The 16,180-nt window shown below is 26.0% G+C and overlaps 1 protein-coding gene across 1 annotated transcript; it reads left to right on the top strand.

Moving 5' to 3' along the window:
* Nucleotides 1-13,199: 13,199 nt before the first annotated feature.
* On the top strand, nt 13,200-15,224 carry VNE69_05263 (uncharacterized protein; the record flags this gene model as incomplete). The annotated part of the gene is made up of 5 exons (XM_065473748.1): nt 13,200-13,360; nt 13,683-14,047; nt 14,089-14,490; nt 14,577-14,860; nt 15,144-15,224. 5 exons carry the CDS (start codon nt 13,200-13,202, stop codon nt 15,222-15,224), a joined length of 1,293 nt encoding a protein of 430 aa, XP_065329820.1.
* Nucleotides 15,225-16,180: the final 956 nt, after the last annotated feature.

Genomic DNA, 16,180 nt, shown 5'->3' with positions numbered 1-16,180 from the left:
TCTTGTTATGAACTGTAAAAATCTAAGAAAATTATTTTAAAAGTATTTCTCGTTGTTATCTATAAATTTAATCTTTAATAAATTCAAGTGTGATCTTGTTGTTATATATTGCTATTTTTTAAGCCCTATTATGTTTTTTATCATGTTTGTTTGCTTATATTTAACTTTCATTAATCATGGAAATCATATTATTGAATATTTGTCTGGTATTGTATCCATTTATTTAAAATATCAAGCATTAAGAAGGCATTTACGTATTGAAAATGAATCGAGAATAGAAATTAAAGAGCAAAATGTGAATGCGTTAGATATAGAATCTTTCAAAAGCGAAGTTGCAAGTGTAATCATTGATGATAAAAGTGAACCAAAGATAGAGTATAAATATTATGTAAATATTAATTTTATAGAGGTATTTCAACACGAAAAAGAATTTAAAAAAAATTCTGATACTGACGCAATTGAATTTAGAGAAAACAATACCATTAAAGTATTGGCTTTTATTAATCGTTCTGATACTGATGCAATTGGATTTAGAGAAAATAATAACAATAATGAATTAGAATTTATAAAACGTTCTGATACTGATGCAATTAAATTCAGAGAAAATAATAATAATAAAGAAGTAGAATTTAAAAAGAATTCTGGAACTGATGCAATTGAATTTAGAGAAAATAATAATAATAAAGAAGTAGAATTTAAAAAGAATTCTGGAACTGATGCAATTGAATTTAGCGAAAATAATACCAATAAAGAACTAGAATTTGAAAAGAATTTTGATACTAGTACAATTGAATTTCGAGAAAATAATACCAATAAAGAATTAGAATTTGATAAGAATTTTGATACTAGTACAATTGAATTTCGAGAAAACAATACCAAGACAGAATTATATGACAACAAAAAACCAGTTTTCCGTACTAAAGAGGATTGCAATCCTAGCAAGCTTGATATCAAACAGGAGATTTCGCAATCAAATCATGTTAATGAAGAAGATTCATCTTCTGATGATGGCGATACTAAGCGTAACCCTGTGATGTCTCCATCTAATCTAATAACTGTTGTATTATTCATCATTATTCCATTAATAATTCTAGTTATGTATTATTCTTACAAATTATTTAAGATTAAACATACTAAAAATGCTATAAATGAATTATAAAAATGGTACTGATTAAAACAATATAGCTTGCTTGTAAAAACATTAATAAATAGCAAATCATTTTTACGTAACATAGAATTTTAACTTTAATTATATTTATACATTCAGTTTAATTCACATATTAGTATAAACTGTACATTTTGACAAATATTTTTAACGACTTATCAAGTTTTTCAAGTAAGATTGTAAAATAATGAGCGACGAATTCAGTTATAAAAAAAGATGTCATAAGTACATGAAAGAATAGTTAACATAGTTTAGATCAAGTTACCTGCCTTCAGCATACTTTAACAAGTAGGTAAAAATAGGAACTCTTTTGAAATCACAAAAAATTTGCTTTCTAGTAAAATGAATAAAAAAGTAGATTTAACTCTAGTGGCCTTTTTATTTATGTGTAAAATGTAATCTTTTTTAAAATTTAAATTTTTCTATATTTTTCATGACAATGTAGTTCTTTGGTAGTCTTATTTCTATTTGTTTCTTTTTTAATTTGTTGGCTGAAATAAGACAATTTGGCTAAAATAGCATTCTTGTAAAAAAATTTTTGGATTCAAAATTTTTTAAAAACTGTCCCTTTTTAAAAAAGAAAAGAAAAGGAAAACTTCAAAACTTAACTTGTATATAGAAATGTTATAAAATTAAGATATAATAAGTAAAAAAAATATTGACAACATATTTACTATAATAGTTTTTAGTATCTCGGCTTCAATTTTTTCTAATCATATAAAGATTCAAATATATTTCTAAAAGAAAATATATCTTATACCCAGAGGTACAGAGGCTTGCAAGATCTTTATTTCGCTTTTAATGTTTGAATGGACACTCATTTTAAAATGATTTACGGCGAATTACATCTTTATAATACCTATAATAATATTAAATAGTTTAAGGCCTTTCATATATCTGCATTTTTGACAAATCTAAAACTTACATGATTGAATATAATCGGAAGCATTGATCCTTGTTTTTTCTCATTCATAATTTCAAAGACTATAATTTTTTTTGCTATAGTTTTTTCAAAAACAAAAAACAAATCTGCTCGTATAAAATTTATTTTAACCAGTTGAAATTTAGCCTATATCTACAACGAATTAATGGCCTAAAGCTGTCCTGGGTTATTCAAATGCCTATCATATATTTTTATAATAAATTTCAAACACGTAACCTACGATTTGTTCGTTACGATCTACACTTTTAAAATTTGAGTTACGTTAACCTAAAAGATCTACAAAATAACATTTTAGATAATAAATATTCTATCTTACTATTAAAAAATAAAAAATTATTCCTAATTAAAAAATCTCTGCTTGCTTTTTTAATAAAAAAATTTCAGTTATTCTTATGCGGTGTCTCAACTTTGTACATTTAGGTTTTTATTTTTAAAATAGGCTTTTTAAATCTTCAGCCTCTTCATTACTTATCCATCTCTTTTTTTGAAAAAAGGGGCAATTTTTTAAAAATTTTACCCCTGTTATTTTTTCTTACAGGTGCTGATTTTAGCCGACGTTTTTTTCATATTTTTTGTTTGCTATGATAAGGTCTCGAATAACCGGAAACTAGAATAAAAAATAATATCACTTTGTTTTCTCTTCACGAAAATAGCATGTGAGAGAAATGTTTTTTATAATGACGCATTTTTAATTAAAATCAAAATTACATAAGCCAAAATCAACGTAACTATTGTAAAACACAGAAGAATTACAATGACTATATTTTTGCTACCTATTTAGAATGAGGTTTTTATATTGCAAATTAACTAATACAATAATAATAAACATTTTTGAAACATCATCTATGGGATTGATTTTGATTGATCATAATAATAGAATTAAATACATTACATCATTTATGATTTTTAAAATGTTTTATTTGTAAAGTATATTCCAAGAATATATACAGACAATTAGTTCTGAGACTATTTGTCCATTATTTTAAAAAGCATTATAGATATAGTTCAGAGACTTTTATTTGTATAAGAACACAAGTTATCATAAACTTTAAAGTGTTTCGTTAATTGTACATATTCAACTAATATCTTTAGTAGTTAACTATTTAGAAAAAAGTCAATTTTTAATTTGTTAAGCTAAACTTTTTTCACAAGTTCGTTATGATTATTCACTAAATTGATTTTTGAGTTGTAATTAGAAAACAAGAAAAAAGTTTAAGATATTAAAAAATGTATAGTTTTCTTTTTTTGTTTTATCATAAATGTCATAATAAAATTTATATTAATTTTATGAGATAAATATTCGATTTTCAAAAAAACCCAAATGTATTGGAAGCTTCAAATATTTATTGTTTGGGGATATTGTTGGCTATCACTATTTGTTGAGTATAAAGAAAATGATACATGTGATGTATATGTTGGTATTACAAGCTTTGCTAGCGGTCTAGAAAACCTGCGAATTACGCTTCTTAAAGACGAAGATTTTATTTCTGAGCTTCCAAATCGAGACGATTTATATGATAAAGTAGAACTATCGATGGCAGGTAATGAAAGCGACTTACAACTAATAAAAAAAGAGGCATTTTGTGAGATCAGAAAAGCTGCAGAAAAATTTAATCGTTACGATTGTATTAGAAAATTTATTAAAAGTGTAAAATATTATAAATGTACAATCAACTTAGCGGATGGAAGAAAATATTTTTTTGGACTTCTTTTAGAAAGAGCGAATAATGGACCCAAAGATCTTTCTTACACACAATTATTTAATTTTGATGGTAAATTACATTTTGGGGAGCTAGTCATACTAAAAGCAAGAAAAATTATAAATAATTTGAGCCAGAATAGTTCAAATGTAATAAATAATTCTGATTCGGAGAGTACTAATAGTTTGGATAATAGTAATAAGAATCTTGAGCAAAATGATACTTATGAAAATACTAAAGAAAATAAAAAACAACTGAATATAGAACCGATTGATAATCTTAAAAACGAAAAACTCGATGCTGATCTAAGTAACATAAGACCTGATAATAATCTTGATAAAGAAACTTCTGATAAGAATTTAAATAACTCGGAAACCGACAAAACTTTATTTGACGAAACGCCTGATAAGATTCTAGGCAATTTGGAATCTGATAATAAACTTATAAATAAAATCTCAGATAAGAATGGCAACGTAAAGCTGGATAATAATCAAGAGAAAGAAGAATATAGTGTAAATTCAAAAAATTCAGAAACTTATGATAATCTTGCGAACAAAACTCCTGATATGGGTCTTGCGGACGAAATCCCTGATAAGAACCTAAATTATTTGCAATCAGAGCCTGATAAAAATCTTGATGACGAAACGCTTGATCAGAATCCAGGCAATTTAGGGCTCGAGAATGAAAAGTCTGAAAAGAAGCTTGATAACTCAGAATTTGATAATAATCTTGAGAATGAAAAGGCGGATAAGATTCTAAAAACCTCGATACCCGATAGTAAACACGACAATAATAACAATGATTCAAAAGATAATCCCAATGACAGAAATAGCAAACCATATCTTTATTTGTTGTTATATGCCATTTTCATATTAATATTTGCTTTTTCGGTATTTTTATTAAGAAAAATAAATAAAAATTAATACTTAGTTGCCTTTGTTTTCGTTTTTTCGTATATTACATATTAAAAACATTGTTACAGAGTTTTTTATTTTAAATAAATGTTGATTTTGATTTTTCATTAATTAATATATCATATTAAATATTTAATACCACGTAATAACATGGGTCAACAACTATAGTGTTTGTTCTGTAGAAATTTAATTTTTAATATTTAACATTTCAGAAATTAATATAAAAAGGTCAATTAAACTTAAAACTACATTTGATATTATAGCCATAAAATCATTTAGAGAATATATGTGGGGATAATTGTTAAAAGATGGTGAATTAGATCTACTCAGACAAATGCAAGCTGAAAAAAAAATAAAATATTCATCAGATTTTTATATTAGTGCAATTTTAATAATTATAAATTTACATATAAATTAGATAATTTTAAAATTTGTAAAAATATATAAAAACTATATTAATAAATTTAGATCATGATATAATACATACGATGATTTAAGTGTTTGATTCTTTTTATTGTAGTTATGATCAAGATAGTAACAATATTTAAATTTCATACTGTAACTGTCAAACATTAATTGAAAATCATCAAAACTAACCCATCCTTTAGATTTTTTCAAAATTATTATTTTTTATTCAAGTATATTTTAAAAGCCTAATTACACATGTTTGTTTTTAGTTCGTTACAGGATAAAGATCTAGTTACTGAGATCATCTTGTCATTACTATATTAAGATACTTATTTAAGGTATCTACTGTAAAATATTTAGATAAATATTAAATAAATATTTTACATATCTAAAAATATTGTGAAAAGGAAGTTTAAACTTTATTTGACAAGTTTTATTTGAAAAATTTGTTTTAAAAATTTTACAATACTTTCGACGGATATAGTATTTTGTAAATAATCATGATGAATAAACTAATTTAAACTTAAGAATTTTTTCTAAATTTAATTTTTATTTTTGAACATAAATTCTTTCTTTTTTCATAAAATTCTCTTATTAGCGCAATAAAAATTGGCATAATTACGTTAGCTTTTGTAATAACGACACTGTTATTATATCTTATAAATTATTAATAATTTATATTTGACATTTTCGACACCTCGGAGATTGATTGTGAAACGTTTTTTGGAACTTTTGCGATTATATTTCGACATAAAAATAAATGCTATATGACAAAATCAAAAAGGTTTTATAAAATCAGCTTTAATTAAATTATGAAACTGCGAAAATTAGGTTCAATGTAACAAAATTAATTTAAGTAATTGTAAAAATGAAGAAGGTTTTGTTGAAGGCGCACTTATCGGAGTATCGATTAATATAAAATAATCTAGAACATTTTCAGAGACGTTTTTTTTTCACCAGGTAAAGATATCATAGTATTGATACAAAGTGCGCATGCGACGAATGTCGAAAAACGAATTATTAAAGATTTTTTTATAGAATACTAAAAATAATGCTAGTGAACAAAGGGAATGTGAATTTTCTTTCATTGTTTTATATGATAGAAACACTAAAAATGCTTTACGAAACAATTTATATGTAAGTTAGACTCGGCGATTTACAAAAATTTTTTATCTTAAAAGCACTCACTTAAAATCTTTAGGAACTAAAACTTACAATTGAATTAGAAGAAGTCGAATATTGAAAACGGGCAAAATTATTAGTCGGTGAATCGATTCTAAATTTATATATTGATAAATGTATAGAATAAATTACTAAGAAAAATAAAAATACCATGTGATAAACTAACAAAACGCGAATGAAGTTATTTCCAGTGTTTTAATAAGTAAAAAAACATATGATAGCTTAAACTCATTTTTTTTTTGTGATTCAGATAATATAATTTTAGCAGATTAAGTTAAACTTACACGAAATGATGGTTATACAACAAATTATAAATAATTGTTCGATTGATGAAATTTATATAAATTTTACTGAAAAAGAAAATTACTTTTATGTTTTGCTACATTATGTATTAGATTGCTTAGAGAATTAATATCGTTCGGTACTTAAGTATTTCTAGATACCTTCGCAATACAAAAATAGAGTCTCATAATGAAAAAAAATTCTAAGTTCACGATATTGTTTTAATATATTATTACTTCTTGAATATCAAGCAAGACTGTATTAATTAAAAAAAATTTTACGCAATTCACAAGATAACATAGAAATTTGCAATTTGTTAAGCTGTAAAAAGCATACCCATTAGCAAATACAAATACATCAAAAGATTTTATTTTTGATTTTTCAGTCTTAATATTTTCTTAACAAATTCTTAAATGCTTGATCAATTTTTTTACTTATTAAAAATATTTGATTGATTAGCAATATAGTATGTCTAAAATTTCATTTATAATCTAATGCTCGTAAATTTTTCATACTTTTTTGCGAGGAAAAAAAAGTCCACATACTTGGAATTTCTTAAAAAAGTTATACCTTATCTAAATTTATCATATGATATATTAAAAACATTTACGGCTCAAGATTTAACTTTTATAAGTAAATCTGTCGATTACAGAAAACAATGCTTATCTAACAGTAAACTGGTGGCGTGTTCTAAGGGATGGCGTACTAAGGCGCAAGGGGGTAATGATATTTGAATACAAATATGTTTTTTTGTTTATCAAACTTTATCTGTTATATTGTTTATTATGCTGCTTTTCGTGGTTAGAATAAAATTACTCAGTGGTTTTGTACAAATTAGAAAATTATACAATAAGAGTATGAATTTTAAAATCAAAATTAAAATTTTAATGAAAAAAAACTTATATATATTTAGAAAATATACAAAGTCTGAAAAGTAAATATTTATGAGGTACATATTATTTTTTACGTTTTGTTAAAACGCGTCCCCGTCTTTAATAAATTACTGTTGACACTATTTGAGGAAAAAAAAGTAATCTATCTCTATTAATATTTTTATAAAAACCCATTGAAATAAATTTTGCACGTTTTAAGCTAGGTACAAAATAAGACACAAAGTCTTTTATTTATATGAAAAAAATTCAAATGACTGAATAATTTCAAATGATAATATATATTACAAATATATGGTCGTAGATTTAAAAATTATGAATATCTGTTTACATATATTTTAATAGGAATTATGTAGTATATTGTAATATTTGACTTTCGTTATTATTCTTAATATAAGCTTTGACTAATAAATAGTATCTTTGATGCTTAAATATCAAAGTTTAAAATTATTTATAAATTGTCAATTATAAAAATTGACCAAATTGTTAAAGAACATGATAATTTAAACGGAAATATTTCGTAAAGACTTAACAAGAATTTTTAAAGGGAACTAATACTGATAGATGATTGTAGTACTGTTAGAAATGAAAAAAAAATCGGATTTAATGAAAGTTAAATTAGCTATATAATAACTACTGTGATTATGATTTTAAATATCAAACTTAGAAGAAAAAATTTATACATTTTTTAGATAAAAATAGTGGTATAACAATTTCATACTAACAAAAAAAATTAAAAAACGTCTTAAGTTTCTTATGGAGACTATATTATTAGTAATAAGTGAAATTTGTACTAAAAAAAGAGAGAGGAAAACAATTTATAATATTTGTACAGTAGATAGGATATTCTTTGTCAGTATATAAGTTTTCTTTATTCTTTTCCTAAAAAAAGCCAAGACAAGATGAAGAATTATAACAAAATACAAAGATAAGCTCAAAATCAAATTAGTCCTAAGCAAATTAACTACATTTGTAGTAGAAAAAATACATTTATTATATAGCTCTATATTGCTCACCTGAAAAGCAAATTACATGAGTACTTTTTTAAAAAATGGTCTAAATAAGTAGGGACGGATTAGTATGTGCCATTCGTCTTTGAAAAAGGTTGAATACAGCGTCTTTTCGGATATATTGTTGTAAAAAAATCATAAAAGACAGGTTTTTTATTTGACCATTAAATGTCCGATTTTTACAGGTTTAAAAAAATGTGCTCATGGAATAATAGATATTTTAAGGCGCCTTTTTAGAACAATTAACTACATTTGCATATTTTGCGTTTGCTGTTCTATTATTTTTTATGTGGTTTGTAAATATGTATAGTTTCGTCTGTATTCCCAATATAATATGTTTTTTGATCTTTCATAATAAAAAGTTTTCTCAGTAGCAACATAATCACTAAATACCAGGCTATATACAAAGAAACGAGAGATTCATAATGAAATGAAAGCTGATATAAAATCTTATATTGATAGTAATAATTCCTAAAATAAATCTCAGTGGAATAGAAAACAAGGAATTTGAATAATAAAATTCAATGGAGGAATGTATCTCAAAGAACATATTCTCGAGTTTACATTATTTTTTATTGACAAACAAAATTGCACTCTTTCAAAGCTTAATAAAAAATTTTATGTTTTTCTATTATTAAAAACTTTTGCTTTTGCGCCTAGATAGTTCTATTTGTTTGTTTGAATTTCTATGAGTCTTCATGTTTGTTCTCATATTTGATTGAGATTTTCAAATCTTTCATTTGAGCAATTCTAATTTTTTGATTTTGTATTTCGAGTTAAAAAATAGAAATGAAATACTAAAATTTCAAAAATTAATTCGACGCTTTAGAAGCTGTATGATAAAATTTGAATACTTTTGACAGTATTTAAAATGAACATGTTGCTTGTCACGTGTAACTTCTTAGATCAAATTAGTAATTTAAGTACAGGCTCTTGCAATATTTTAATATTACTTAATATGGCCTTGTTTTCTAATGGACTACTAAATAGTTCAAAAAAAAATTGTATATTAATACAGACAAGAGCCTTTTAGCATTGTGGTAGGCATCACAAGTTATTGGCCATTGAAATTTTTGTACGATGGTTGGCTTTTCAATATAAAAAAGGTTTTTGTTTTTATTATGATCTCCAATTTTAATGGCATAAAAAAAATCATATTTCGAAATTGTATGTTTATCCTCATTTAAAAAATTTTACTTAAATTTTTAAAAAGGTAAAATAATAGGAACATAATGTTTGGGTTATGAAATTTAAATCTAGCTATTAAAAAGATCCTTTGAGATATTAATAAGTGTTAACCATTTATTTATTAAGGGTTCTAAACCCTACATCCCCCCTCCAGACGGGTAGTCTCTCCATCTTTTAAACAACTCTTCCTTATCTCTTTCAAATCATAATGCCTCTTTTTAACAATTTTACCATCCAGTAGTCTCACAATATATGAATCATTTTCACTTATAGCTACGATCCTTCCGCGACCCGTGAATCTTCCCTTGTCTGTTTTCGCACGTGTACCTAAATTTTCTCTCCTAGCGATTCTTACCTCTTGGCCTACTGTAAATGTCTCTCTGTGTCTTCTCTTGAACCGACCAGCATATTTTCCATTTTCATCATTTTCAATTAAAACTTCAGCAGTTTGATCTCTCCACGCTTCCATCGGCGTACATTTTATTGCTGTATGTAGTGTATTATTATATCCTTTGATTGCTCTTTCTATCTTTTCAGAAATATTCCCATCATTTTGCTTTATCAATGTCTCTCTTATAGTTCTGATGCATCTCTCGATTCTACCATTACTCCTATGAGCTTCTAAGCCCACTTTCCTATGTTTAATATCATTAATACTACACCATTCTTTAAATCTATTACTTACAAACTCTTTTCCGTTGTCTGTCACATATTCCTCTGGAAATCCATCTTCCCTTATCCACTTTTGTAATACCTCTATAACTTCACTACTCTCTTTACATCTCAAATTCGAACCCCACAACCTTCTAGTAAAGTAATCAATACCCAGTAACACATACTTATTCTCTCCACCTATGTCCATTAAATCCAACGCCACTTTCTCCAATTTCTTTCTAGTTACTACGAAATCACATCCTCCTGTGTTTTTCCTATTGTTAATCCCACATATTTCACAATTCTTAATTACCTTATTAATATGATCTTTCATACCAGGCCAATACCATCTTTGTTTAATGTTATAATAAGTGCCTTTGACACCTCTATGGTTTAACTCCTCATGTACTCTTGTTATTTCATGTTCTCTACTATCTAGGCTCAATATCTCTTTCACCTCACCTGTGGAAAATTCCCAATACTGTTTACCGTCCTTTTCTTTAATATGTTTCTGCTTTTTTCCCAAAATTTGTTTTTCGATCACTTCTTTTCTCTTGTTGTCCTTTTCTTTTTGTTCATCCGAAACTTCTACCTGATCATACTGCCTACTTAACGCATCTGCATCTGTCATCAACTCCCCTTTCACATACTCTATTGTAAAGTCAAACTCTTGTATCTGTTCTACCCATCTGTTTATTCTGTTATTATTGAAGTATGGCTTATTTCTGATCTCTGCTAATGCTTTATGATCCGTCATCAAATGAAATTTCCTTCCTCTCAAATCACTTTCAAACTTCTTTATTCCAAAAAACACCACCAACATCTCCTTCTCACTTATCGTATATCTTCGCTCGGTAGGAGTCAACATTTTCGATGCCCATTGTATCGGAATCCACTCACCCTCTTTATTTTCTTGTAATAGAATTGCTCCGATCCCCGTATCACACGCATCAGTTCTTACTCTAAATAGCTTTTTTCCGTCCGGAATCTTCAACTTTTTCATATCTCTCAAGCCTTGCTTCATATCCTCAAAAGCTCTTTCCATATCCTCCGTCCAATTCCACTTAACATCTTTCTTTAAAGCCTCAGTAAGCCTTACTGTTCTATACGCATAGTTGGGAATAAAGTCTCTAAACCAACCAGTTAGTCCTAAAAATCTTCTTAACTCTCTAACATTCTCAGGTTTTCTATATTCCAATGTCTCCTGCTTTTTAATCTCATTCGGTCCCATGACCTCCCCATTAATTGTTACTCCCAGCAACATCACCTCATCTTTTTTGTATTGTATCTTTGTTTGGTTTATTCTCAACCCACACTCTTTAAACTTTTTAATTACCCTCTCTAGTAACTCGTCATGCACTCTTACGTCTTTACCATGAATAACTATATCATCCATATATACTTCCACGCCTTTACCTCTGAATTCATCTAAAACTCTGTTCATTACTCTCTGCATTATATGAGGCGAATTCTTAAACCCCATAACCATACTATTCCATTCGTATACTCGACCATTCACTTCAAATGCTGTTTTGTGCTTATGGTGCTCCTCAATCTCAATATGATAAAACCCTTCTTTTAAGTCGATAACCGTAAATACTTTTGACCCCTGTGTGGCTCTCATAATATCCTTAATTAACGGTAGTGAGTACGGGTCCTTGTCAACCAAATCGTTTAACGCCATCAAATTGCTTACCAATCTTACGTCCCCATTTGGGTTTTCAAGTGCTCTTATTGGACTCCTCCACTCACTTTTGGAACGTCTTATAACCCCTCTATTTTCCAACTTATTCAAGTACTCCTCAAATTTCACCCTAAGGTAGTATGGCACATTCTGCCCTCTTTTCACAACCTTTTCACCTTGCTTAGTATTTATTGGACACTTCTCTCCTGTGAGATATTTTATCTTTTCTTCTGATTCTTTAAAAACTTCCGGATACTTTTCAATTAAATTTTCTAACTTATTTACTGTTTTACATCTTTTCCCTTCATTGTTGATAATTGGTTCTTTCTGTAAAACTTGTTCCTTTTTAATTTTATATTTTTCCCTACCAGCTACACTTTCATGACATTCTCTAGCGTAATGCCCTTCTTTCTTACATATAAAACATTTTGTAGTTTCTCTGATTTCTCTTCTTTTCCTATACATCCTAAGATTTTCTTTTCTTTCTTCCCTAAACTCTTTCAACACTTTATCCATAATCTCTTTAATCATTTCTTGTCTTTCTTCTGACTCTCTCTCAAATTCTGCTCCTTTTTGTAAGCCTTTATAAATTTCCTCCCAACTGCTCCTTCCGTCACAAAAATTTTCAAAAATATAATCCTGCAAGTTCGCAGATGCCAAATCCATAACATCTTTCCACTCAACTTTCTCAACTTTCAATATTAACTTTAGTCTCTTATCTATCCTAATTGCCTCTTTCTCTAATGTTCTAGCCTCTTGACTACGGGACTCTCTTGTTTCCCTGTTCATCCTTGTGTTCGCCATGTTAACCATTTATTTATTAAGGGTTCTAAACCCTACAATAAGTGGAAATTCTATCTTTGAATATGTTTAATTGACACCGGTTATAAATTTACTACTTTTTTAGTCAAAAAATGGACTTCGAAATTTATATTTACGAAATTTTGATTATAAAAGAATATGAATTTTTTTGTTAATAATGCATAAGAACCAATAATAAAAAGAAATTTTAATTATTCCTAAAAAAAATAAACTGGACAAAGCAATACTGTTATTTTTATTATCATTCATTATCATATGTTAATACGTTAATCAATTTGTTAAATTAATTTTATTTATATTAACTGTCAAATTGTGTCTTAAATTAATAATGCTATAATTTGAATTTTTTAAACCCTTATGTCATTAAAATTATATTGGTATTTTCTTTTTAATCACTGTGAGTTGATATTATTTGTAAGTTATAATGGAGATAATCAATGTGATTTATATATTGGCAAAACAAATAAAGCTGACGAATTGAACGAATTTAAAATATTCATTTCTAGAGATAAAAACTTGTTTTATAAAGAAATTAAAGACAATTGAAACTTAAGTACGAAATTAATCATCTTTTTGAAACTGGACTGTTTTTACATCAAATAGATGAAAGAGAATATGCTTCAATAAGAAATCTGGCCGAAAATCTTGAAGATGAAAATAGCAAAATTAAGTTTTTTAATTGCGTACAATATTATAAATTCAGTTTCAATATTTTAGAATATAATCAAATTTGTTTTGAAATAGTTTTCTATGAGAAAAACATAAATACTATTTGTTGGGGACATACAAAAGTATTTACTTTAGAAAAAAAAATTATTTCAATACATTAAGTATGGAAAGAAAAATGCGATTATTTATCGATTCAAAGAGTAACGATTTATATTATAAATTTTTAAGTTTGCCCAAAAGATCAAATACTTTATATGATAATATCGTTGCTAATAATACACAAAAGGAATATATTACTTTTTCAACGCTAGTTATGTTAGATATATATCGTATTAAAGAATCAAATGTACAAAATGCTATAAATTCAAAGAAAAAAACATTAAATGAATATAATCCTATCAATTTGCAACATTTAAAACTTGTTTGTGTTGAAAACTTATTAGCTAAAAATAATTACTACGAAACCATTTTGGAAGATAAAAATGAAATCGAATTAAAGGAAATAACAGCATATAAATCAATAACTTCATATTCTAGTTATCATTATAACAATAAAAAGTTTCATAGATACAAAAAGAAGAAATTAAAAAACGTGAAATTTTAGACTATCATAATATGAGTAATGAAATTGGAAATTTTTTATACATACATAACCCTCTTAATTCCATATGTATATATAAAAATAAAAAAATATATAAGGAAAATAAAAAGAATGTTAATATAAATGATTACAATAGCGTAAAGTATGCCGGAAATGAAGTACTAAAAAATAAACAAGATAAGCGATCTATTATTAGTTACAATACTGCTATAAATGAGATATTAATAAAACCAAATATTAGAGAATATCATGATATGTTTAAGAAAATAAAAAATGTCTATCTAGCGTCAATAATTCATAATGGAAATTTCAATAAACGATACGAACACCCTATTCATGCCGTTTTCAAAGATTATATTTATTATGGACATAATTGTAGTAAATTTGCTAAAATTGACCTGAATTTAATAGTAGTATATATTCTCACAGTTAAAAAAAACAAAATACATGCACAAATTTGAAAGATTATAATCAAGAAAATACTAAAAAACACATAGTATATTACAATACTTTCGAATTTGATTCTAAAACTATACTAGAACATAAAATAAATCCATTCGAAAATTCCAACAATAATTTAATGATTGAAAATGGAGAAACTAATACAAACTTAGTAAAAAATAATACCATGGATGTTCTAAACAGGAGTAAAGATCTCGAGGATAATATTTTATCATGTGAAAAATATTTCTCTTCTGATTCGGAATCAAATAATGACAATTACAACAACAGGAATGGGCCATCTAAGGTCAATTACTTGTTTTTTATCTTTATCTTATTGATTTTTTCATGTTCCATTTATTTTAAATTGAAGCGCGAATAAAAATTTATATTAATAATAATGTCCATTTTGATTATTATATGTAAAACAATTATTGGTTACTCATTGATAATGTTATTGTATTCATAGTATGTTATGATAATATATTTTAACGATGTGTAAAAGTGCAAAAAAATTTTGGATCGACAACAACAGTTTAAATAAGATTAAACATGAGTTTGACTTATTTGAATATTAAAGAACAACATAGAGGAGTAATAATTATGATGAACTATACCTTAAGTGTTTCGACTATGATATTTTGGAAAACTTTAAAAATATTCTTTTGTAAAAGTATTTGTTTAGTCGTTAATCTATTGTTTTATGTAATAAATTTTGTGCATTATATTTATAGAAATTGGATTAATATACGTTTGTACAGTGGCTCTATGCTATCAATATCTAATGTCCGTGTGTATCGCAGTCCTTCTTTCAAGTATATAGGTTAAAAAATAAATTCGTAGTTCTTTATTTTTTTTTAGATTAAGTTTATATTAATACTGTATATATTATAAAAATACTAAATTATCCGTAAAACACGTTTAAACAATCATGAGCATAAAATTTAACTAATATAACATAGCTTAATTTTTCGGTATGATTTAATACATAAAATTATCCAAACATTATTTATTTTGACTTTCAACAAATTTCGTTTTTTTGTATATTGATTATCATATTTTTTATTTAATCCAAAAAAAAGATAATATTAAATTGAAACATACAGTATTGGGTGTTATTAACAATGAGTGTCAATCTATTAATAAATTATTGAGTAAATTTTTTATATATAAGGTGTAATTTAGTGCTTTTTTATACAGCAAACGTATAGAAATGAGCCTCGTTTACGCTTAATGCAAAGCAAGAATTTAAATAAATAATTATGTAAATTATTGATTATAATGATTATAATATTTACCATTACAATGAACATAATGCTATGTTCAATAAAGATATCTGCAAAAATATTTTTGAAACATCAAAGAAGAGTGAACATAGCATAATGTACCATACAAGAGAAAATTCGTGTTACATCAAAGGCATTAAGTCTCTTTATGAAGTGTGTAATGATTTAAAATTTTAAACTCAATCAAATTTAGTAGATTAAATTCTAAATAAATAATCAATTATAAGTATAAAACTATTTAAATATCAGCACAAATCTTCAAAAAAAGCGCAAGAGGAAAATGTGCAAATAAAAGCTATATAAATTAATTTCTGCCACCATAATCTAAAAAAAACCTTCTA

This window comes from Vairimorpha necatrix, chromosome 5 (assembly GCF_036630325.1).
Source record: "Vairimorpha necatrix chromosome 5, complete sequence".
Lineage (NCBI taxonomy): Eukaryota > Fungi > Microsporidia > Nosematidae > Vairimorpha > Vairimorpha necatrix.
The sequence above is the reverse complement of the archived record's forward strand: the minus strand, read 5'-3'. Positions and strand labels throughout refer to the sequence as shown.